This window comes from Geotrypetes seraphini, chromosome 1 (assembly GCF_902459505.1).
Source record: "Geotrypetes seraphini chromosome 1, aGeoSer1.1, whole genome shotgun sequence".
Lineage (NCBI taxonomy): Eukaryota > Metazoa > Chordata > Amphibia > Gymnophiona > Dermophiidae > Geotrypetes > Geotrypetes seraphini.
The window spans coordinates 304822868-304849419 of record NC_047084.1 but is presented as its reverse complement, the minus strand read 5'-3'; the positions used below and the strand labels follow the sequence as shown (position 1 = coordinate 304849419).

Below are 26552 nucleotides of genomic sequence, written 5' to 3'. Positions count from 1 at the left end.
TCGAACACTCATAGGAATTCTATGAGCATCAGAGTATTTACCGTGCCAGCTTGTGCTACAAAACTGTAGTCCAACTTGATAAAAGGGGCCCTTAAACATTATTAGCCCACATCCTGAAGAGATACTGTAAAACACACACAAGGAAACAGAAAAGAAAGCAATAGAACTATGATATGAATTTTTACCCCCATCAATCCATGAGCCAGAACATGTTTCTCAAACCTAGAGGGGGCATATCCCAATATCAAACCTTTTGATCTGTAATGAGTTTCTCAAGTTGTACAAGATGAAAGAAAATGTACTGTGTACCGGAAAGAGCCAAGAAACCCATGAGAATTTAACAAGAAAAGAAGTAACACCTAGAACCAAAGCTGAAGGTTTCAAATTCAGAAAAAATTCCGTGCATGACGGAGTAGCCTAAATTTAGTTCCTAGCTCCACAAATCAATACTGTGGGACCGGGATCCTGGCGAGGCCTAGTAACTTCCCAGAATCCCAGTCTTGGCGCGAGCGTAACCGTGGTGGATCACAGCGGCCTGGTGCCTCCCATAAACTGCACACCACACTGGCCTGGGTTTTGTCCAAATATATCACTTTTATTTATCCACAAGAAAAGTTTCCAACAAAAAAAGGTCAAAATTTGGCATTCAAAGTAAAAACCCAAAACATTCCAATTTTCTCTTGTTCTGCTTTCTTTCTCTTATGTGCCAGTTCTTATCACTGCACCCTTTAGTGCTGGCCAATTTAAGTTCACAAATTAAGAACATAAAATACAGTTCCTGTTAGGTATTATTTCCACAAGCAGTGCTAGAACCGTACCTGCCTTGGCACTAGTTAGGCTACCTGGTTCTTAAGCACTAATTAGGCTTCTGGTAGATTTGAGTGGCAGTTCCCTTTTCCTAGGAGCAGAGAGACTTGTACTCCCACAGGTGTGGCCACTGTTCCACTTATCTAACCCAACAGTAAATTCAGCAGCTTCCAGCCCAGGTTGAAAACAGGATACAAAATCCTTCCCAAAACATAAAACTCAAAAAGGAAGAAACAAAACCAAAAACCCTTTTACCAAGGAAAAAGGACATTCAGGTTTTCCTAAACCTATTCCCATTCCATAGGGTGTTCTTCCCCAGACATAGCATTACTCTCTAACCAGTCCATGTCACAAACCTCAGATTGTGTTTCAGGGTTTTGCATTTCCCTATCCTGGTGAGAACTTCTGAAGGCTGGCCAAAAGTTAGCTGCTGTAGCTGGTTTCCTTCTCAGCTTCCCCTGAGCTTCCAGTCCCAGCTGTCCCTCCCCTCTCACTGACAGGGAACTTCAGAAAAAGGGAGACTCGGCACATAACCACGCCCCCTCACAGCAGCTTTAGCTAATTCCTTAAAGAGCCCTGTCCTTCCCGTTCCAGCCTGAGCTCTGTGAGCATTTAAAGGGACAGGCTCCCTCTTAACCTTGTGCTCAGGATTTTCCCTATACACAGGATATTTCCTCTCCTTAGTCCCTGGCACATTATTAATGCTTCCCTGCTCTTTTCCCTGGGCTTTTCCCCGGGCTTTATTAGGACTGGCCAGATCCCTGTCACATTCCCCCACCCTCAAAATCTTACCCCGGGTAAGAGAAGGATTCTGTGACGATAGTTCCGATAGACGCGACAGAGTGTCTACATTGGTATGCAGCTTCCCTGGCCTGTGAACCACCTGGAATCGGTATCCTTGTAGAGCTAAATACCATCGCGTGAGCCTAATATATTGCGGTGAGACCCTTCTTCTTTCTTCTACCCCTATTGGTCATGGAAATCGGTGGCCCTGTTTGAAAATCATCAGGCCAATTGAGAATAGGGTACTCCGAACTTTCAGCAAAACCCCCTTCTCCTAACTCCTCTGGGTGTTCTAGCCCCTCAATCCTCTCTGTCAGAGCCCCAAGAGAATCTTTTAATTCCCCTATTTTCATCTTCTCTAGAGTCTCCACTCTGTGAGCTAGAGCCCCCACTCCCGTTTGGATTTTCTCTAGGCCAGCCTGGATTTCCCTCAGCCGGGTATTTTGTTGCTCCCTAGTCTCCTGTTCCATGGTCCACCGTTGGCACACTTCAGCCACCTGCCCCCCCTTTCGCTCAGTATCCTTTTGTAAGGACGCTACCTGTTGCGCTAACATTTCTGCTTGGGGACAGGCTCCTGATTTCTCTCTGAATTGTTCTTTTAGGGCCTGAACCTGTTCTCGCAGGACCTGAGATGCTTCCTGTAATTGCACAAAGTTCCTCTGGCATTCCTCAGTACCCTCCTTAAGTAACCTTAAGGCCTGCTGACTCCCTGGGTCAGAAGAAGGATACTCCTGGGCTCTATCCCTGTCTTCTTCCTGTTCCCCAGCCTCACGCTCCTTCCTCCACTGGGAAAATTGTTCTATTTCTTTCTGTAGTGCACGTACTTGTTCCTGTAATGGTCCTAGCTGCCTAGCTTCAACCTCTCCCAGGGAACCCCCTTCCACCTCCTTCCTTACTTCTTCGGGTGCACCCCCCTGCATACCCGAAGAGCCAAATCCGTTTTCACCCCGAAGTGTTGGGGATAAATGAGGCCATTCTTGCAAACGGGGTTTACATAATCGCTCACATACTAACTGAGCTACCTTGTCCCCCGTCTGTATAGAAAAGGGTTCAGTGCCAAAATTAAATAACAGGACTGAGAGATTACCCCTATAATCAGGATCGATAACTCCCGCCCCTACATGGATCGCATGACGTAGTGCTAAGCCCGATCGCGGGGCAACCCGTAAATATGTCCCTGGTGGAGGTGACACTTGGAGATCGGTTTGTACTAAGCTTCTACCTCCCGGAGGAATCACTTCCTTCTGAACGGCATACACATCATATCCCGCTGCGCCCTCATAAGCTTGTGTAGGTGCTCTAGCCTGGGCAGACATACGCGCATACCGCAAAACAGGCTGTTTGCTCTCCCTTCGTGCTTGCTGTTTATAACGTTGGTGGATTGTTCTAACCCCCATAACTACCTGTGGGTCAGGTCTCTCCCTCCTCTGGGGTCTTGCTATCTTTTTACCCCCTATTCCAAGTCCCCTAGAGAGATCAGGCCAGTCTCTGCCCAACAGTAGCGTAAAAGGCGCATCTTTAATTACCGCCACTAGCAGAGAGTGCCTTCTGCCTTCATATTCAACTGTGAGCAAATGCTGCGGGCAAGATTTCGTAATCCCATGAACACACATAATAGTCGCCAGTGTCTGACTTTGGTAGGGATTTTTATTTCCCCGTATCTTTTGCCAATATGTGCTTGATATCAGGGTCTGATCTGCTCCTGAATCTAACAGAGCCCATACCGGGTGTCCCTCCAGAGTCACTTTAAGGAGATACTGATTCCTCCGCCCCGTACCCCAAGTTGTTTGGGAACTAAATTCTTTCCGGACTCTACACTCTCTTTGTAAGTGTCCTACTTTTCCACACCTATAGCACACCACCTCCCTCTTAGGCCCCCCTCGCTTATTAGGCAAGGTTTTAGGCACTATACCAGGAGCTGCTATTCGTCTGATCTCACTCTCCATATAAGCACCCCTTGAGGTTTTAGCCCCACTTTCTGTACCAGGGTAGGAAGCCGTGGCATCCATAAAGTGTTCTGTTGCTTCCACCACTTGTGCCAACTCATCTCCTCCTAGCTTCTTGACCCAGCCACGAACCATATCTGGTAGTGCTTCAATAAATTGTTCCTTTAGGATCTCAGCAAATAATGCCTTAACGTCAGTTAAACAAGACTGTAGCCACCTCTCCGCCATGCGTTGCAGGCGCTGCAGTAGTGTTTTAGGGCGCTCCCCTTCCAACATATGGGAACCCCGGAATTGCTGACGGTAATATTCCTTCGTGAGACCTAAAGTTTCCAAAATGTGGGTCCTAACTTGGTTATAATTGGTAACATATTCAGGATTTAAAGTTTGGTATGCTGACAAAGCTTTCCCTGCCAGACAAGGTGCTAATCTTACGGCCCACTGGCTCTCTGGCCATCCAGCCGCCGTAGCAACACGCTCAAAAGTATTGAGAAAGTCATCAGCCGCATCCTGCGGACCCATTTTACATAGCGTTAGAAATTGTAAAGGTTGAGGTCCCACCAAACTCTGAACCCCAGCACCTGGCATACTTGCGTCCATAGGTGTCTGTCCACCCGCAGGTCCCAGACTAGAAGTTCTTAACTGTGTTGAAAGTACTTTCACAAGTTCCTCATGACGGTGTTGTGCCGTCTCCTGGGTAGCTCTCCATATTTCTTGGTTCGCACGAATCACCGCACGCAGGTCCTCAGTCAATTGTTGTCTCCCGGCATCCATTACCGCCGCCAACTGCTTGACATCCATCCTGAAATAAACAAAAGGACAGGAAACACCAAGTGCGGCTCCTTAAATCAGAGATTCTCCCTCCCTGGCTAATCTGGGAGACCACTTCCCTTTAGGAATCCTCTTCAGTTTCCCCCCTAGGTACCTCTTACCTCAGGAACTGAAGAGTCTACGCCTTTGGGATCTCAGGGCGTCCCAAAACCACAATCCTGTCGTTCCTCCGTCTCCTGGATCTGTACTCTCGATCATTCACGCCACAGACTGCCGTTGTTCCCACGTTGTGACTCTCCACCGACTCCGCCCAAGCGTTGTTTCCTCAGGAACAAAATCCTCTTAGCCGATAGTTGTTAGGCCCCAGCAGACTGGTCGCTCCTCAGAAGAGTAGCAGGAGAGAAAAGAAAGCCAAAAACCAAAAAAAAAAAAAAAAAAATTTTCTGTGTCCACCTGGAGGCAGTATAATCCCCTCTGATACCACTTGTGGGACCGGGATCCTGGCGAGGCCTAGTAACTTCCCAGAATCCCAGTCTTGGCGCGAGCGTAACCGTGGTGGATCACAGCGGCCTGGTGCCTCCCATAAACTGCACACCACACTGGCCTGGGTTTTGTCCAAATATATCACTTTTATTTATCCACAAGAAAAGTTTCCAACAAAAAAAGGTCAAAATTTGGCATTCAAAGTAAAAACCCAAAACATTCCAATTTTCTCTTGTTCTGCTTTCTTTCTCTTATGTGCCAGTTCTTATCACTGCACCCTTTAGTGCTGGCCAATTTAAGTTCACAAATTAAGAACATAAAATACAGTTCCTGTTAGGTATTATTTCCACAAGCAGTGCTAGAACCGTACCTGCCTTGGCACTAGTTAGGCTACCTGGTTCTTAAGCACTAATTAGGCTTCTGGTAGATTTGAGTGGCAGTTCCCTTTGCCTAGGAGCAGAGAGACTTGTACTCCCACAGGTGTGGCCACTGTTCCACTTATCTAACCCAACAGTAAATTCAGCAGCTTCCAGCCCAGGTTGAAAACAGGATACAAAATCCTTCCCAAAACATAAAACTCAAAAAGGAAGAAACAAAACCAAAAACCCTTTTACCAAGGAAAAAGGACATTCAGGTTTTCCTAAACCTATTCCCATTCCATAGGGTGTTCTTCCCCAGACATAGCATTACTCTCTAACCAGTCCATGTCACAAACCTCAGATTGTGTTTCAGGGTTTTGCATTTCCCTATCCTGGTGAGAACTTCTGAAGGCTGGCCAAAAGTTAGCTGCTGTAGCTGGTTTCCTTCTCAGCTTCCCCTGAGCTTCCAGTCCCAGCTGTCCCTCCCCTCTCACTGACAGGGAACTTCAGAAAAAGGGAGAGGCACATAACCACGCCCCCTCACAGCAGCTTTAGCTAATTCCTTAAAGAGCCCTGTCCTTCCCGTTCCAGCCTGAGCTCTGTGAGCATTTAAAGGGACAGGCTCCCTCTTAACCTTGTGCTCAGGATTTTCCCTATACACAGGATATTTCCTCTCCTTAGTCCCTGGCACATTATTAATGCTTCCCTGCTCTTTTCCCTGGGCTTTTCCCCGGGCTTTATTAGGACTGGCCAGATCCCTGTCACAATACATCCTTTTTAAAGTATGACTTCCAAATCAATATTTTTATCCTTCCCCTGTATCAAGGAAATTAAATTAGCTCTGGTGTCAGTAGTGTCCTGGGAGTTTTCAAGGAATCCATTAAGTGGAAGGTCACGGCCATTTCAACGTGGCCAGTTCAGTGTGGCTGTTTCAGCGCGATGAACTGGCCGCAATGAATCTAAAAATTAATCTTTCCTTCAGCCTACAGCCCTGGCTACCAGGGACTCTCTGCGCTCTCCCTTCATTTTATCTTTCCATTCTGAACAACCTCTCATACAACCTTGTCTCACTGTGTCTCCTGCCTCCTCAATCCCTCCAGAAGAGGAAGTTGATCCATCTCCCCAGAAGAACCTTATCTGTAATCCCCACAAAAAGGAGTCTTGGCCAGTGAGGGTAAGCGAGACATGAAGAGGAGTCCTGGCCAGCAAGGGTAAGCGAGATGGCTGTACAGGGATGAAGCAGGAGTATGGGACGATTCATCACGGCCAGTTCCTTGCAGCTGTGAAGAAACGTTCCATGAGGAACTGGATGCAATGAATCATCCCATTCCGTCCTGAGACACCAGAGCATTCCATCACTTCAGCTTTTTTAGGTCCATGTTTATTTAAATTTTAAATTCAAACATAGAATGCAAACCAAGATGGAACAAGAATAAAAGCAACAATTAAAAAAATATATATATATCTATATATATATATAATGTAAGGCAGTATGGCAATCCAAAAAAAACACAAATGAGAGAAAATATATTCAACTAAATTCTCAAATAACATAAATAATAACTCAAGAGAATTTGAATAATATGCAATGCAATGAAATTAATTAATTAATGTATGCCCAGTGACAAACATCAACAAATGCCACTGGAAGGCTGAAAAGATGTTTAACCAGTTACATCATATCACAGGACCTCCCTACCTCCAACATAAATGCAAATGTTCAAATTCTGTAACAAAAATATTAATAAAAATGATTGAACTGAAAAAAAAAAAAAAGATGTCATACCAAGCAAGTGAACAGACACTTAAAGCTTATCTCAGCTGTTTCTTCAATGTCCTTATCAGGAAGGCAGTAAGTAATTAAGGTGCTATGCCGTCGTGTATCAGCTGGCAAAAAAATTCCATGTGTTCCCTTTTTCCCAAACAGTGAAAATATCAATCTCACAGTCCAAAATCCAAAAAAATCAATAAAATCAAAAATCAGAATAAAATAGTCCAAAAATACTCCACATCCATGACTCTAAAATATAGTATAAATCCAAGCTCCAGGAAAAAGGAAATAACCAGCTCCAAGAAAAAGGAAAAAGAAACATTCAAAGAAAGATACACCACTTTAGGGCGCTATTTCAGCAAACATTTACGCTGGGTTTTACTAAACTGCAGAAGAGTTTCTTATCACAGGCCGGTGAGGTAAATGCTCCGATACTCATAGAAATTGATTGAGCATCGGAGTATTTACCTCACCGGCCTGCAGTAAGAAGCTCTTCCGCAGTTTAGTAAAACGAACCCTTAGAGCGTCATTGAGCTCTAGTAGCCAAGTACAATTCATATGTTTAAGTCAGGCACACATTTTCCCACCATGCAGGATGGATGATCCTACTAAAATCCTTCCAGAAGGAGAGGATATGACATCAGGGAACAGAGCTGTTCATGACTGTAAGTGAATGTTAGCGTCTGTCAGCATCAGGAGTGAAGATTTAAACCAGCGCTGGAGTCCTTTTGGACAAGCTAAATGATTGCATAATCGAAAGGAACATCTAAGTCCGTTTTTGTCTAAGTCGCAAATCGTCCAAAGTAAAAAACATCTTAGGACACATTTTTGAAAAATATGTCCACATTTTTTTTCATTTCGAAAATTGTCTAAAGTATACGTCCTGTCAATCTGATTATTCAAGTCACTAAATCGTCCATCTTTATACCACATTATCGTCCAGCTTTTCGCTCAAGTCAAAAACGCCTAGAACAAGCCCTGTTAGACGCGGAAGGGGTCTGTAAAGTGATGGACTGAACACCCAGACATGGCACCTAAATAGTGGGGTACCTTACAGGGCACTGCTGTGAACTTCACAAAAAGGGTGCCATGTCTTCTTCTCACTACAGCTCCCTTATAGGTCATGGTGATCCCCCAAAACACCTCCAGAATCCCCTGACCCACTTATCTACCACCCCAGTAGCCCTTATGGCTGCAGGAGTCACTTATATTTAAGTAAAAAGGGTTTGGGGGATATATAGGGGAGTGCACATGTTTCAATATCAATGCAGTGATTACAGGGGCTTATGGGCATGGGTCCTCCTCTCCATGGGTCCCTAACCCATGGCTTAAGACGCCTCTGTGCAGCACGACTAGGCTTTCCTATGCCAGGCTGCCAGGTGATGATGTTGTAGAGGCTCAATTTTCAAGTTGTGATTAATATTTTTATGGGGGGGGGTCAGTGATCACTGGGGTAGTGTGTGGAGGTCTGTATTATGTGTTTGCAGTGCTTATCTGGTCACTTTAGCTGGGTTTTTGTGACTTAGACCATGTTTTAAATGGTCCAAGTCACAACGTCCAAGTTCCGTCAATCCTGTGCTGTATAACTTTCAGTTATACATGCAGTACAACTAAGTCCAAGCCTGCCCACGTCCCACCCAAATCCCACCCTTGACACTCCTCCTGAAATGCCCCGTTTAACTATGGTCATTCAGCGGCACTATGAAGGCCTACGTCATTTAGAAATACATCCAAAACCCGTTTATATTATCGGCACTTGGACGTATTTTGACAATGTTCGTCCAAGTGCCAACTTAGGCCGGTTTTCGGACGTTTTTCTCTTTCGATTATGAGCCTCTTAATGTTTTTGAAGGTATGAGAGTCACATGATTATAGGCTGGGACATTTTGGACCAGGACCTGAAATAACTGCATTATAAGAGGCCCTGTGATCCATTAGTCCATTGAAGTTCTGATGCTTCTCTCCTTCCTTTTTTCAATAAGTTGATTTTTTGATCATCTCCTAAATTAGATATATATTTAAATATTTTAAAGAATTTTAAATTGATATGATACAGTCTCAATGTTATTATTAGTGTTGTTGGTTTCCAGATGGGACAGGTTATACATAAGTATGATTTTTTTTTTCACTGAAAAGCAGCGGCAGGAAGAGAAGGGATAGTGTGCTCATTTGGAACTAAAAGATGCCCCTTCTAGACCAAGAGAGGAGGAAATGTTGCTTGCAGGCTGAGTGACAGGCATCACATGTCTGTCCAGCGGGAGCGCTCGTCCTTTAGTCATGTGGCAGCCACGAGGTCAGAAACATGGATGCTCCATTGCAAGATTGCACCATCAAAGAATAACGTGCAGTAGTGCCCTCCTCCAAGAAAATCATGTTAACCTTCTTATGGGACATGAAGGGGCCTATTTTGGCACATTTCCAAGCGCACGGGCAAACAGCGAATAGTAAAAATGACTGCGCATTGCTGGGAAATGAACTTAAACCTGCAATTCACAGTACGGAAAAGGAATGTTGTCCAAAGCAGTCTTGATGCATCATGACAATGCGCGTCGTCATACAGAGACAGGGACAGAAGAGACAGTGCAGTAGCTTGGGTTCGAACGTCTTCCACATCCCCTTTACAGCCTGGATCTGGCACCTAGCAATGATCGTATCTTCAGTCCACTGAAGGAGATGCTGTGAGGTCACAGATTCACCTCTGATGACGAAGTAAAGGAAGCCGAGCTCACCAGGCTTTGGGAGCAGCGAAAAACCTTCTGTACAGGAATGCAGAAGCAAATTGAATGATACAATAAATGAGTCGTCTTGCACGGGGAGGGGACTATGTGGAAGAGCGATATGTTCGGTTGCTCACAGTTACTTCTATTACAGCCGTTAAATGTATTTTGCCTTTACTTTTTGATTTATCCTCGTATATAATTTTCCTGGAGTATGGTAGGTGACCAACAAGCAGTGATCATGTTCTTCCCTCCCCCCTCACAGAGCTTTTCTGCTGGTCTCTGAGCTCTGCACTCACACATTATGTAGTCACAAAGGCTGACATGGGACCATGGTAGGATGATAAAAGCCTCCACAGGAGGCCAACATACACTCAGCTGATGAGAAGCATGCCCAATAGCCCATCATTAACATGAAGGGGCCATGCAAGCCAAAATGAGAAGTAGTCTAATGGTTAGTGCAGCGGACTGTAATCTTGGGGAAGTGGGTTCAATTCCCACTGCAGCTCCTTGTGACGCTGAGTAAGCCACTTAACTCTCCATTGCTCCAGATACAAAAACTTAGATTGCGAGTCCATCAGGGATAGAAGAAGATTATGTTTATTGTTGCTTGATACATGGGGGTGCTGAGAAGTTCTCAGCCCAACCAAGAAGAGAATGACGTGGATGGATATGGTTCAATCAATGATCTGAAACAATGTTAAAAAAAAAAAACCTCATAGAATTTCTTTTCTGCAAATCAGCACTTAACAAAATAAGATAACACTCTTTCCAGCTACAGTGGCAAAATAATGCTTAGAATTTAGAAAGTTGATTGGTTGGGCTGAGAACTTTTCAGCACCCCCTCAAACTACTTTAACTAACTCAGAGGTCTCAAACTCGTGGCCCGGGGACCACATGCAGCCCGTCAGGTACTATTTTGAGGCCCTCGGTATGTTTATCATAATCACAAAAGTAAAATAAAACAGGTTCTTGATCAGATGTCTCTTTAGCTATAAATTACAATGTTATTATTAAGACTTAGCCAAAAGGAAAGATTTATAAACTATAAAGAGTTTTTTACCTCATGCAAAATTGTCATTTCTTTAATAAGACATTAACTATTTTTTCTGAGGCCCTCCAAGTACCTACAAATCCAAAATGTGGCCCTGCAAAGGGTTTGAGTTTGAGACCACTGAACTAACCAGTAGGACAAAGCAATAGCTGCATATAATGTGTACAACACTGTGTACCTCTAGTACAGGGGTCTCAAAGTCTCTCCTTGAGGGCCAGAATCCAGTCGGGTTTTCAGAATTTCCCCAATGAATATGCATGAGATCTATGTCCATGCACTGCTTTCAATGGATATTCATTGGGGAAATTCTGAAAACCCGACTGGATTGCGGCCCTCAAGGAGGGACTTTGAGATCCCTGCTCTAGTAGTACTATAGAAATGATTAGTAGCAGTAGTAAATGAAATCCCATGCAGTAGAATGACATGTCCAAGTATTGCATGGAGTGTTTGACTGGGCGGCAGCTCATCCGTGTGTGTTTGGTCTGTGGATTTTAATGCACAAGAAGACTGGGGAACTCCCGGTGCCTCCAAAGCTCAGAGATGGGAGATGCGACAATCTACTCTTCTCTCGTGTGTCTGCTGTTCCCCCTCTGTAATTGCTGATGCACATACTATGTAAATGGATTGTGCTATGTAATTATAATAATGATAATTACTGTAATCATAATTTTAATGGTAATAAAATTGTGCCATCATTGAAATCCCCTGGCAGTACTGAGCGCCTCTAATGTTTACTGAGACAAGCTCAATTTTGTTTTCAAACTGGTAGGATCAATATCCCTCGCCCCTGCTCCCTACACATCCCACCTCCAAGGAGCAACGAAGTGGCAACGTTACCTGGAGCAGGGCTCGGCTATTGATCGTTCCTGGCAAATGCACAGCTTTTTCTGGGATGAGTCTGGAATCTTTGTGGAGGCATGACCACTGGACTGAACATCAATTTTACAGTTTGGTGAGCGCTTTCCCCACTCTGTATTATACACAACGCTCAGTGCTCTTCACGTACATTAAAGGGAGCAGCCTGCACAGAGTACAACTTGTTTTCACAGTCACCAACAGTACATGAGATTTTTCAACAGCAAGGACCAAGGTAAATGGGATAAATTAACTTGTCTATATTAAATTAAAAGCAACAGGTGCAGATGTGGAGTCATGAGGGAACTTGTATTCTTACTTGGCAAAGCAAGCGCCATGAAAACTAAAAATCTTTACCCAATACTCAGGCAGAGACAAGCACAAAATCAAATATTTTCAATTATGACCTATACATGTGGCAGAGAGGCTGCATGATTTCACCTTCAACCTTTCTTTTTGAGCAGAGGTAATGAAAAAAAAAAAATAAAACAAAGCAAGAGGATAAGGACAATTGTGGAGAACCCACATTTGGATGGGACAGTACCCCAGGGGAGCTTTGAACCCAGCACTTTGGGGCCAAGCCTTTTCCACGCAGTGGTTAAAGCTACAGCCTCAGCACCCTGAAGTTGTAGGTTCAACCCCACGCTGCTCCTTGTGACCCTGGGCAAGTCACTTAATCTTCTCCTTGCCTCAGGGACATTAGATAGATTGTCAGCCCGCTGGGACAGACAGGGGAAAATGTTTGAATACCTGAATAAATTAATATAAATTGTTCTGAGCTCCCTTGGGAGAACGATATAGAAAATTGAATAAATAAATAAATCATAGTTACCGGATGCTAGGGCCCTTCTTGGGAGTCAGCGCTCAAGAAAAAGATCTGGGTGTCATTGTGGACAATACGCTGAAACCTTCCACCCAATGTGCGGTGGTGGCCAATAAAGTAAACAAGATGCTAGAAATTATTAGAAAAAGGATGGTAAACAAGTCTACGAATGTTATAATGCCTCTGTATTGCTCAAAGCTGCAACTTCACCTTGAGTATTGCATTCAGTTCTGGTCTCCTTATCTCAAAAAAGATATAGCGGCACTAGAAAAGGTTCAAAGAAGAGCGACCAAGATGATAAAGGGAATGGAACACTTCTTGTACGAGGAAAGACTAAAAAGGTTAGGGCTCTTCGGTTTGGAATAGAGACGGCTGAGGGGAGATATGATTGAACTCTACAATATCCTGAGTGGTGTAGAACAGGTACAAGTGGATTGATTTTACACTCCGTCAAAAATTACAGGGAAATACTTTTAAAGCCAATAGGAGAAAATAGTTTTTCACTCAGAGAATAGTTAAGTTCTGGAATGCTTTGCCAGAGGATGTGGTAAGAGCAGTTAATATAGCTGGTTTAAAAAAAAGGTTTGGACAAGTTCCTGGAGGAAAAGTCCATAGTCTGCTGTTGAGACGGACAGGGGACGGTAGCATGGAGTGCTGCTACTATTTGGGTTTGTTTGCCAGGTACTTGTGACTTGGATTGGCCTCCATGAAGAAGGAATACTGGGCTAGATGGAGCATTGGTCTGACCTAGTAAGGCTATTCTTATTTTCCTAAATAAATAAACCATCACTCTCCTCCACTTGTTGATTATCCAAACACAAGCTATAAGTGCTGTAGAGTTTAGATGTAAATGTGTATCCCTAAGATATCCTGTCTGTCCAAATTAGATTGCAAGCTTTTCTATTGAATGTTAAATGTACAGCACTGCGTATGTCTTTCAGTGCTATAGAAATGATAAATAGTAGTAGTAGGATACCTTTTTTATTGGACTAATAGAGTAACATATTAGATGATAACAGATAAGACCTGCACGATCCACAGAAATGGAGAACAAGGACAGACTGAAATGGAGAACAAGGATACAAGACTATAAGAAGAAGATAAAGGAAAAACGGTGTAACTTTTATTCTAAAATGATAGGAACGAAGTCATCAAATAGTAAAGAAGTTAGACTGGTTAATGCGATATTTGATGTCAGTCAATTTAGGCAAACTCATCTGGACCTCCTTCCTTCTTCAGATAATTTAGGTGTCCTTTTAATACGGCGCGCTAGCTGTTTCAGCGCGTGCTAAACGCTAACGCATCCATTATAGTCTATGGACGCGTTAACATTTAGCGCACGCTAGAACGGCTAACGCACCTTAGTAAAAGGACCCCTTAGCTTCCTATTTTAGTGCTAAAGTTCATGATCTAAGACTAATGTCTGTGCGAACAGTTGCTATTTATCCTTTCACGATACTTTTATCAAAAGATATCTTTCCTGCTGATTTAAACTGGAATTTTTTTGGTAGATCATTTTTATTAAAGAGTCAACAAGAGAAACAGGCATGGTGCATAATACAAGCTAACAAATGAAAGAACCTCCCTCACCCCAAGAAGTCTACAAAGATTAAGGAAAAGAGATGAAGTCCAACTCCAAACTGAGCAAAGAATGAAAATAATTCTATAATTTAATTTAAAAGTATTAACCGGACAAGCCCTCAGTCACACAGCAACCTCTGGAAACTCCAGGGAAAAGCTGTCGCGGATTTACACCCAGGAAGGTGTTAACTGCGAAACATCCCCGGGCTTACTCCGGATAATATTTGTGGTGCTTAACTAGTGCAAAATGTGCAATGTGTGAAAAAACTCAAATGAAAAAAACACACATTATCAAAATAAAGAAGGAATTCATCTCTTACCCCTAAGCTGGGGGCCAAACTGGAAAGTTAGTGTCCAAATCCAACCAAGCTCAAAAATACACAGGCTGTAAGAACTTAGCTTCTCCGTGTGTAATGGAAATGGTGATCCATGAGCAGTAAATGAAGTAAATGTCCAACGGACTCCGTTTCGGGGGTGAACCCCCTTCCTCAGGAACCGCACTGCTCGATGACTCTCAAGTTCGTGAATGAAGCAGGAAAGAAATGGCACTGGTTTGGAGAGGACACCCTCTTTTTAACTCGCAGAAACAGAAACAGGTGAAATGAAAGAGTCAGGTGATCAAGCACCTGACCAAGGCAGCTTGCAAAGGAACTTGAAGCAAATCCTTTAAAGGAACATTCACACTTAATAAGTGTGTTGCCACTCTATATAGTCATTCAGACCATTGGGGGTTAAAGATTGAAGCTCGAATATCCAAAATTGTTCTCTGTGTTGAAGTCGAGTCAGTCTGTCTCCCTGGAAATCCTCAAAAACTTGCTCCATAACAAACCACCTGAGATCTTGAAAGGAGTGGTCGGCTAGTATGCAATGAGGGACCATGGGAGCAGTCATGGACCTCGTGTGTATACGTGACCTGTGTTCTATGAGACGGGTCCTAATCGGTCTCTGAGTGCGCCCAACATATAGCATGTCACAAGGGCACAGAATGACATATATCACCCAGTTAGACCTGCATGTTGTTGATGATTTAAAATTGTAGCACTTTTTAGTTCTCGGGTGCTGCCAACTCTTTCCTTCTAAAGTAGAAGTGCAGATGTCACAAGTTGCACTGCATTTGATGTGTTGAGCTATCACCGTGTCGATGTTCCTTGTGGTGTTGCTGGAATAACTGGAATGGACCAAATGGTCCGCCAAATTTCTGGCTCGGGAATAAGCAATCCTAGGAAGATCTTGAAAAGTGGAATGCAGTTGGAGAACGTGCCAGTGTCTACGGATGCTCCGTGCAACCCTGTTGGCATGGTTAGAGAATCTCAAGACGCAAGTGATACCAGACTACTCTTGTGAGGAACCCGTGGGGGATAATAATAGTTCCCTATTGGCATACAGAGCCCGATGATAGGCCCTCTGTAAAACCGAATAAGGATAACCCCTTTCCTGGAATCTGGTAAACAGTTCACGTGCTTGTCTGCGAAATTCTGTTGTATCAGTGCACAGCCGTCTAACCCGTAGAAACTGGCTGATAGGAAGAGATTGTTTCAACCTGGTCGGATGGCAACTTGTATAGTCCAAGTAGTTGTTAACCTCAACAGACTTTCTGTACAAAGTGGTCACTAAGGTGTGTTGGGACTTAATAACTGTCACATCTAAAAATGATATTTGACTGGCATTAGACTCCATGGTAAATCTCAGGTTACAATCTAAAGAGTTAAGCCAGTTGAGAAAATGCGGCAGTAATTCAGTTGGACCCGTCCAGACACAAAAGACGTCGTCAATAAAGCGGCGCCACATCTTAACATAAGTGAACCAGATGGAGTCGTACAGATAGCGTTCCTCAAAACTAGAGACATACAGGTTTGCAATGCTGGGGGCAACAGCAGTGCCCATGCTTGTCTTGCATAATACAAGCAGGCACACAAGGGCAACCAAAGGAAGAATACATCGACCATCACCAAGAAACATAATACAGCAAGAGACTACAGGACCATCCAAGAACAAAATCAGCCCTTCTCCCCCAGTGGCTCCATTATTTTCAAGTGGAAGAACATGGCCTGCCTACCCCCTACATCAACATACGAAATTCCAGATTGGGATCTGTTCCTTAAACTTTATACAAAATATGCTAAATCATACTGTACATTAGATACCTGTTTCTCAGCAATTATGAAAGCAGCTTCTATTAGTCTCAAAAAGGAAGTTTATAAATGGATTATCCCTTTGGGGTCCTTTGACTAAAGCGCTAGCCGTTTTAGCGCATGCTAATGTGTCCACAGAATATAATGGACACATTAGCATTTAGCGCGCCTTAGTAAAAGGACTATTACATAAAGGGGAATTTCCAAAAGATTTAGGCCACATTGATATTACGCAAATAATAAAAAATCAGAAGGGACCTTCATCTCTCATTACTAACTACAGACCAATTGCAAACATCCCATGTTTTGTAAAACTGATCTAAGGTTTGGCCAATATTGAATTGATGAATTATCTGGGCCGATTTTCTGTTTTGCATGATTCCCAATCTGGTTTCCGTACCTTGCATAGTACGGAAACTGTTTTGGCGTCCTTAGTAGATTATCTTCATAAGTCATTCAGTCTAGGTAAGAGTACACTAGTTCTACAGTTTGATTTGAGCAGTGCATTTGATCTTGTTGATCGTGGAAATTTGCTCAACTGTCTAGATGCAATTGGAATTGCGGGTTGTGTTTTGCAATGGTTTGAAGGATTTTTTTTAAAAATCGAACTTATCATGTTTATAATGAAGAACAATATTCTTACTAATGGAGTAATGTATGTGGAGTCCCACAGGGTTGTCCACTTTCTCCTTCACTCTTTAATGTTTATCTGGTATCTCTGGGGAATAAACTGTTGAGATTAAGATTGAAATTACCGGTATACAGTTATGCAGATGACATAACTATTGCAATCCCAATCATTTTTAACATTTGATACTCAACTTTTTGTATCATCAATAATTACACATTGAGCAATGGGCTCAAGAATTTAGATTACAATTAAATTCTGATAAAATAAAATTTGGGGGGGCAAGTCCAACTAATAAAAAAGGGGTCCTTTGACTAAGGCGCGCAAGCCGTTTTCACGTCCATAGACTATAATGGACATATTAGCATTTATTGTGCGATAATATTTAGCGTGAGCTAAAACGGCTAGCACGCCATAAATAAAGGACCCCAAAATTAAAAAGACTTCTTTAATGCTGAATGGAATTAACTATTCTATCAGTCCAGTCATTAAAGTTTTAGAAGTTTATCTAGATTGGAATTTGTCATTCGATGCTCAATTTGAGGCTTTAGTTAAAAAAAAAAAAGGGTTTTTTACACTATGGAAGCTCCGCACTATGAAATCTTATTTTGACTTTTCACTTTTTAGATTGATTGTTGTGCAGACTTTGGTTTTGAGCACTCTTGACTATTGTAACATCATCTACCTGGGATCGTACCAAAAAATTATTAAGAGGATGAGAATCATTCAAAATACAGCTATGCATTTTTTTTTAAGTTCAATATGCTTTATTGAAGTTTTAGCAAAATAAACAGAACCATACAAAAAGGCAAAACATCATATTGCAGAGAATCATAATCACAAGATACCATTCCTTAATTTTTTTTTAAGTTCGAAGATTTTATTGATTTTAATATACAATAAGTACAAAAAAAAAAAAAGAAATGTTAATGAGGCAAGATACAGATATGTTGTACGTATAATATAGATTAGGGTTTCATGTAATACAACAATCTGATCTAAGCCTTTATATAAGAGAGAAATGTCGACAAAACGCACAGCCACAGTTTTTTAATCTATAAAAAATAGTACTGAAAGTTGCATTGGCTTCCGGTTGAGGTGAGAATAATTTTCAAATTTGCCTGTATTTGTTATACAACATTGGGGTCCTTTTTACTAAGGTTTAGCGATTTAGCGATTAGCGTGCAACTAAATGCTAAGGTGCCCATTATATTCTATGGATATCTTAGCATTTAGTGTGCACTAATCATTAGCGCGTGCTAAATCAGTTAGCACACCTTAGTAAAAGGACCCTAAGCCACCTTTCAAATCATTTTGATTTGGTAGAAAATAGTCATTCTTCACGTAGTACTACTTTATTCTCCTTCCCTTGAATAAGAGGCTGCGTATATAAAAGATTTCTTGACAGGACTTTATTTTTTCAGACCGGGAAATGGAATAAAAGTTTTAGTGGTTTGATTTTAACCTCTTCTTCTTATCAAGCTTTCAGAAGATCATTAAAAACTTATCTGTTTGCTAAATATGTATACCTTGGATAAGTCAATTATACAGTAATGTTATTTTTTATTTCCTACATATTTCAACTTAATAGTGTAAATTCACTGTGTTTTACAGTTTTATTTCTTATTGTGAACCACACTGAACCAAGAGGTATTGCGGTATATAAATAAATTTATTATTATTATTATCCTTCTGCCCAACAAGATAAACTCTGAGGAGGTTATTTCAGCAGCTCTGTTCTTGTTTTGGATGTCTGAAAATTAGCATTTAGACCCCCATACAACATGGACATCCGAATCATGATGATAAAAGTCAGGATATGAATGCCTAACACCACAGTATGTCCTTATGGTAAGAAGGTATGGTCTGGGTGTATTTTGGGCAGGACTAAGGGGAGGCTAATGAGTTCTTATGAGCATTGGGAGCAGCGTGCAGCATTCAACGCAGCTCCCTGCACTAAAAAACACTATTGCGGATAAGCAGCAGCACAGGGCTAGAACCTGCAACCTCAGGGTGCTGAGGCTGCAACCCTAACCACTAGGTCACTTCTCCACTCTAATTTCTAAGTTTTGGTCCTTTATTCTATAATTAATTAGGTTTGATCTGTGTTCTGCATGTGACTGTGTTAAGAGATTCTGCTAGCATATGGTTTGTGGCTTTTCAAGTGGGGCATGGATTGCTTTTGTGTATATTCGCGGCTGCATTTTTTAAAGGTACAGTACTATTGGCATTTGTATGTTCTGAATTGGTGTTATGGTTGCAATATACATTGAGACGCTTCTTCGCAGGTTTTAGTGTTATTTCTCAAAGTATCTGGCAATGCTACAGTGAAGGGATTTAGTGTTGCTGTTATTGAAGTGCTACCAGAATCTGAATGGTGTTTCCACTGCCAATCACTGGTAATGAGTAACAATGAATATATCTGCTGAAAACATCTTAGTAAATTAAGGCCTCTTTTTCAAAGCCAAATAGCAAATGGTTGGAGATTACGAGGGCAGGGAGGTGAAAGAATCAGAGGGTCCCCCTCCTTCATTTCTGCCCTGGGTCCTAGAATGTCTAATACCGGTCCTGATACCAGATCAGGGGAAGGAGGGATGGAAGGAGAGAGATGTCAGACTACAAGAAGGGGGAGGGAAGGAGGAGAGAGAGATGCCAGAAAAGATGATTACAAAATAAAATCACCAGACAACAAAGATAGGAAAATGTTTTTATTTTCAATTCAATGATTGAAATATGTTAATTTTGAAAATTTACATCTGCTGTCTTTATTTTGCACTGTTCAGGAAGAAATGCATTTGCTTATATTTCTCTGGTGTTTTACTGCTTGCGCTAGATGTGGTGTATTTAGATTTAGAATTTAGCAAAGCCTTTGACAGTGTTCCACACAGACGTCTAATAAATAAACTGAGTGCCCTCGGGATGGGCCCCAAAGTGAAAGACTGAGTTAGGAACTGGTTGAGTGGAAGATGACAGAGGGTAGTGGTCAATGGAGATCGCTCTGAGTAGGGTTACCAGACATCCGGATTTCTCTGGACATGTCCGGGGGTCTATCCGGGTTTTGAAAAGCTGTGTCAGGCAGAGAGGAAGTCTGCAAATGTGCAGCCATCACGCGATGACATCATGCGCACTTCCTCCCTGCCCAAAAAGAGCAGGTAGTGGCGGTGGGGCTAGGGTGCGCTTGGGGGTGGGGATAGGGGTCTGGATTTTCCTAAAGGAAAATCTGGCAACCCTAGCTCTGAGGAACATGAGAATGTAAGAAGAGCCGTACTTGGTCAGACCAATGGTCTTAATAAAAAATTCAGTCTGCGACTTAGCCTGTGTTTTAGATTTCGGCCTTTCGGCCCCTTATGTGATTGAGTTTGACATGACACCCCTGCTCTACGCAGTAGATCCTTGGGATCTTCAGAGACAAGATGTGCCATACCAAAGATCAATCATGCCAAACATTTTATGTTTTTATGTTCCAGTGATAGAAACAAAATTGGAAATCAGATGTCAACATTTTTTTTTTAAAATCTTTATTAATTTTCAAATATTAACTGTGCATTGCAAAAATTTTAAACATAAACCAATCAGGAAAAGCACTTTAAATATACAAACATTCTGAAAACAATCATTTTCTCCCCCCCCCCTTTCCTCCCATTCATCCATAAAAGTATAATCACATATAGAATTTCACTAAACTAAATACAAGAAATAATGACGCCTTCCCACCTCCCTCCCTTCCTCCCACCCTGGATGTGTAAGGAAATTAACTAAAAAGAAAAGGTACATGACAACTAATGTGATTCAACAATTGATGTCAACATTTTATAAAGTTTTGGTGCTTTTCTACTAAAGTGCATTTGGATTTGTAATGTACCAAGAATAGCATCCTGTAGCCTACTAAATTGTATCTATTTAAATTGCTTTGTAAGTCGCCTTGAACCTATTTAGGCATAGTGTGACTCAGAAATCTCAGATTAGATTAGATTTGCATTTACCACACGTTAATAGCAAAACTGAGCATGCAGCAAGTGCAAAGCCAGTGCAGTAAATGCATCTGCCCTGCACTTATTGTACACCGCAGTCAGTTAATGCATGGGCACTGTGTTACATGCCTGAACTAATAGTGGAGGTGCTACTGACCTGTGCATGTAAAAATTTGGGTCGGGGACTGGTGCAGTACTTAGAGAGAGGGGCTTTGCAGGGAATTGACACTTATGATCAAAGGGATGGGGGTTTCAGGACTTGTGATCGGGGGGGGGGGGGGGTAAAGGGATCAAGACTTGTGATCGGGTTCAGGCCATGGCACCACTATTGTTAGCAGTGTGGTCGCACTTACCACTTGGTTTTGAGGTGATGGTAAATGCAGTCGTACAACCAGCAATCGTGACAGCTAGCTGTCAGAACTGGCCACTCTTTCATTCACCAATGTCATGCCCAGCTCCCGTCTACTTCCATGTTAAGCAGCTAATGAGGGTATTTTACCGTGCTGGCTGCTGTAATAATGCGGGTCTGTGCTAATATCTGCTCTGTGGTAAAAGTCTCGTTAGCTTCTTAACACAGCTTAGTAAAAGGGCCCTGTTCAGTTCTAGCACGAAATCTGAGACAAAATGCTGTACATAAACAAAAAGAAATCCTTACCTAAATTGTACCACATGTCACATATTGAGGTTCCTATGATTGCTCTCATGTCTCCATATCTGAAAACACAATGACATAATTCCATCGTTATTATCTTGTGCAGTTAGTTCTTAATGGAGATGATTTTATAATGTCATTCCTGTTTGTGTGCACATAGATGGACTCTTATATAATACTGACTAGCTTAAAAGTACTCACCATAGCTCTTTGTCAGTGTGTGTGCAATTTTTTTTATTTATTTCAATCCTTAAACTTCCTTGTTATGTCTCCAGGAAAGGAGATATAGTAAAGTAAATAAGTACAGGGGCAGTCTGGGAGGAGTATAATAATAATAATAATTTATTTTTATATACCGCTATACCAAAAAACAGTTCAAAGCGGTTCACAGCAAGAAAAATTAATATAACAGTATATTTCTGTATCTCGTTGGCCACGAATTTGGACTTGGAGATTGAAGTGTACAGCGTCAGCATCTATGAGACAAACATGGTTATTTTTGTTACATAGGATTTTTTGGACCCCGGTTCGATTAAATAAAATAGATAGTTCTAAGTCTAATAGATGTTGGCATTGTCATATGGATATAGGGACTTTGGATCTTCTGCTATATTTTTGTCCGTTTATAAATATATTTTGGAAGTCAATTTGGGGACAAATAAATTTAGTTTTGGATTCAAATGTTCCACTATCATATGGGGCTATAATTTGTAGAATGATTTTACATGTGAAACCCACGCTAGATAAATATGAGTCGTCTAACAGGATTAGCCATTCAATTGATTACCAGTAATTGGAAAACCCATGATAGAATAAATTATACTTTTTGGTGGGTGAATGTGTGCACTACGTACAGGTATGAACAAATTAACGCAGAGTGTAAGGGTTTTAGTGAAGTTTTCAATAGAGTTTGGAGCCCATTGACTAAATTTGTAAAAATATAATAATATATATTTATTAAATCTTTTCTTTGGTTCATTTATTTTTACACATCCAGGGGGGGTGGGGGGTTGGAAGGTGGGGAATAAATATTGATAGCAACATTTGGGTAACTTTATTCTTCATCTGTATTAGATATTAGGATATATTCTGCTATTATTATATGTAAGAAACTGAAATTATTGAATGATATTTATGTTACCAGTACGGATATTAGTGTAATGTATGTAATACCTATTGTTCTTTCATTTGTATGACATTGTTTTTGATTAAAAATCAATAAAGAATTTTAAAAAAGAAAAATTAATACATACAATGTAGATAAAATAACATAAAAGTAAAAACAATCAAGTAAAATTGGAGTACCTCAATTAAGAAACACAGATAAATTATACATTTTGGTGGAATACAATATGTCATATATTCAAAATGGAAAGAGCAATAGCAATACAAAGAGGGACATATACTAAATTTATAAAAATATGGGGGCCATTGACAAAATATTGTAATGAATAATTAGTAGGATTTCTCTTCTTCTTTTCTTCTTTTCAATATCTTCTTTGTGACACACATGAAGGGGAGGGTAATGAAAATAACTTTTACACAATATGATATAATATGATATACAATATGTAATGTATGATTGGAAAGTACTAGAAGGGTGGGGGGAGGGATAGGGGATAAAAATATATTTAGAATATTATGTATTAGCTATAAAAGTGATATTGTGTATTCATTAATTGTATTTAATATTTTGTACACTTTATGTAAAATTTGAAAATGAATAAAAATTATAAATCAATAAAAAAAAAGAAACACAGATAAATTAAAATAGGAACACCATTAGGATATCAACCTATCAAAGAAGTGTGTCTTAAGCAGTTTTCTAAAATTGAAATAAGAAGTAGCCTCTCACAAAGTTTTTCCAAACCACGTGTTCAATTTAGTGGCCTGAAATGAGAAAATTTCTCAAAAAACTTCTTATAATGACAAGATTTTATAGAGGGATAATTGAACAGGTTTATCCTATGTGTACTCTTATAGGCAGGTTAGCACATATATCATATATTAAGAAATAGTCCAGGCAGTCAGGCCCGGATTCTATAAATGGCACCTAATTTTTACCATACCATACCATATAATTTCTTAAATCCTGCAAATATCAACATGGATTCGATGTGGTTTACGATACAATGGGATGACTTACACATTGAGTGTGATTGTTAATAATCCGCTAGGCACCATTTAAAGAATAGTACCTAGCAGTGCCTAAGCAGTCTTAAGTTTCAGTAGGCACTGAAACCTCAGGCATACTCTCATTTAGGCCAGGGATTTTTTTGGGGCCTAAATGAGTGTGCCTAAGTAAAACCACCTCCAAAATCTTACCAGAATCTGTGTAGACCCTATGTCGAAGTGGTAAGAACATAAGAACATAAGAATTGCCGCTGCTGGGTCAGACCAGTGGTCCATTGTGCCCAGCAGTCCGCTCACGCAGTGGCCCTCTTTTCAAAGACCAGCGCCCTAACTGAGACTAGCCCTACCTGCGTATGTTCCGGGTCAGCAGGAATTTGTCCAACTTTGTCTTGAATCCCTGGAGGGTGTTTTCCCCTATGACAGACTCCGGAAGAGCATTCCAGTTTTCTACCACTCTCTGGGTGAAGAAGAACTTCCTTACGTTCGTACGGAATCTATCTCCTTTCAATTTTAAAGAGAGTGCCCTCTCGTTCTCCCTACCAGCCTATTAATTTTTTAAGTGTTTTTTTTTTTAATGGCGCTTTCAATTAATGATGCCAATTGAGCTAATTAAAAAGTTTAAGTTAGGCACCTAGATCAGCTAGGTGCACCGATCTAGGCCATTTATAGAATCTGGGCCTCAGAGCCCCACAGACAGCGCAAGACAAACAGCATAGGTGCATATATAAAGTATACACCTTCATTCACAATAGCTCTCAAACAGTTGTAAGTGATCGGGCCTACATTTAAGGAGCATTCTCTGCCACACAGCATTAGCCAAGTGTATCGCAAGCTGTGTGCCAAGGAGGATTCCAGGTGTGCTCTGAGATGCTGGTGAGGAGGAGAGGTGCTGGCGCTGGCTGACTGCTTACAGGACGTGCCTCTTGCGACGAGAGGCACGTCCTATAGTCAGTCAGCTGGCACCTGCGCCTCTCCTCCTCACTGGTACCCCTGCTCCTTCTCCTTCTGCACCCCCTCCCCCAACTGGCGGTAATAGAAGGCCCAGGACCACAGCTGGAGGACATCTGCGTATGCATGGACATCGACATGATGACATCATGCATGCACGTGACATCATCGTGTTGACGTCCAAACATTTCCGGGTGCTCTCCAGCCACAGCCCCGAGATTAGTGTGCCAGCAGCTTGAAAGGTTTACGACACCCTGCATTAACCAATCAACATTGAAACAGCAGAGGTCAGCGTTTTCACCAACTCTGACTCCACCCAAAATTGTTTCTGACTCCAACTTCACAGCCCCGGATGCACATATGCAGTTCTGTATGAGGATCACTGCAGCAGCCTGTCAAAATATACTGTAGCTCTATTCCCAGCATTCCTCCCAAGATAGGGATTAGTTTTCAAAACTTTGAACAAATAAGATTTCTTTGGGGTTACTTCAGTGGCCTAGGAACCAGGGGAACTAGGTTTGATTTCTGCTGCAGCTCCTTCTGATTCTGGACAAGTCATTTAAATCTCCCTTATCCCAGGTACAAAATATTGTATTTGTACATAATACCCCTCAATATGTAGATCACCAGAGTGGGTATCTCTCCCGCTGCAGTGTGGGGTGTTGTGTGGCAGCGGGAGAGAATGGGCATCTCTCCTGTAGCCGGGGTTTAAAACAGTGCTGCTGGGTTTTTAAACAGTGCTGTCACTGTACTGACAGCCCTGCACCAGTTGCTGATTTTTGTCGCCAAAAGCCGCCCCCACTCTTAGAAAATAGCTCATAGAATAGCTTAGAAAATAGCGATTTTAAAAATCCACCGGAGTGCTCATTATAATGTTAAAGAACCCTTTTGTATGGCAGTGTCGAAGACTGCTAGAAAGCTCGCTAAAGACAGATAGGCTGTTTTGATAATCCGCCGCTAAAATGTGTGCAGGCTAAACTGTCAGAAACCAGTTTAGCGACCACGTTAAAGTTTTGAGAATCTGGGCCTGAGTCCAATATGTAAACTGCTTTGATTGTAATCACAGAAAGGTATCAAATCCCAAACCCTATGGTTAGTGCAATTGCCTGAGAATCTGAGGATCAAATTCCTGACCTTACAAGAAGTAAATAGCAATCAAAGTAAAAAGGAGGTATATTTTAATGATCTTCTCGCCAGGACCCCCAACTTGGACATGGGCAGCTGAGGAGTGAGGGCCTTGTTCTGGGTTCTCATGGAGAATTGAAGGCAATGTTTAATGTGAGCAGGTCCTTACATCACATGTAGCAAAGCATCAGGTCAACAAGGACATAAAGATTCACAATGAAGCAGATTTATACCAATCTATGAGGCAAGGAGTCACTGAGTGCATGCGTACAGTATGTATGTGTGTGTGTATGCATGTATATATGTATGTGTGTGTGTGACCTGAGAGGGAGGGGGATGAGTAAATAAAAGGGGATTCTGGAAAAGAAGCAGGGGCTTTTGGTTATCCTGATCTCCCGCAAAAGCCTAGGTATTGAGGGAGACTCCTGGAGTCATCAATAGTCTGTGGGGAGATGAAGTTCCTAGTGGATACAGCTGAGAGCATCATTGTGAAATGTTTCCACTTGGCAGGAAGATAATGTGGTCCTGGGCTGGGAACACAAAGAGGGATTTATTAAAGTGACCATGCATTGGAGATATATTTGAAGAATTGAATTAAAAGACTGTTGTAAATAGTTTGAAAAGTTGGAACTACAATCAAAATTTCAAGTAAAATTTAAGTTATCAATTTTTCATCAGTCTCAGCTTGATTTCTTTCAATTAAGTCCAGACTGTGCATTGCCACAGATGGCCCTGATGGACCTGGGCCTACCCACTTTAGGCTCAGGAGAGCAGGGTAGGGGCAGCGGCAGTGCATGCACAGAGCTTTGAGTTGGCTGGGGGGGGGGGTAGAGGGGACGTGGAGACCACATGTGCCCACCCAGTTTGCCCAGTGGCCTACGCCTCTGATTGAACCCCAAGGAAAAATTTTCCTTTGGCCTATCAGAGCTGGTCTGCACCCGGTTCAAAATCAGAACTTTATTTTGTAGATCCTGGTCACGGGTACCTGACCCTAACTTGTGTAAATGAGAGCAGTG

The 26552-nt window shown here is 41.8% G+C and overlaps 1 protein-coding gene across 1 annotated transcript in view; it reads right to left on the bottom strand.

Moving 5' to 3' along the window:
- The window catches only part of LOC117365127 (dedicator of cytokinesis protein 2-like), a 1549644-nt gene that overhangs the window by 297477 nt on the left and 1225615 nt on the right, over positions 1–26552 (bottom strand). Inside the window, exon 32 of the mRNA XM_033955120.1 lies at positions 21334–21392. Coding sequence (XP_033811011.1) covers positions 21334–21392 — 59 coding nt within the window. The remainder of the gene's footprint in view (positions 1–21333; positions 21393–26552) is intronic.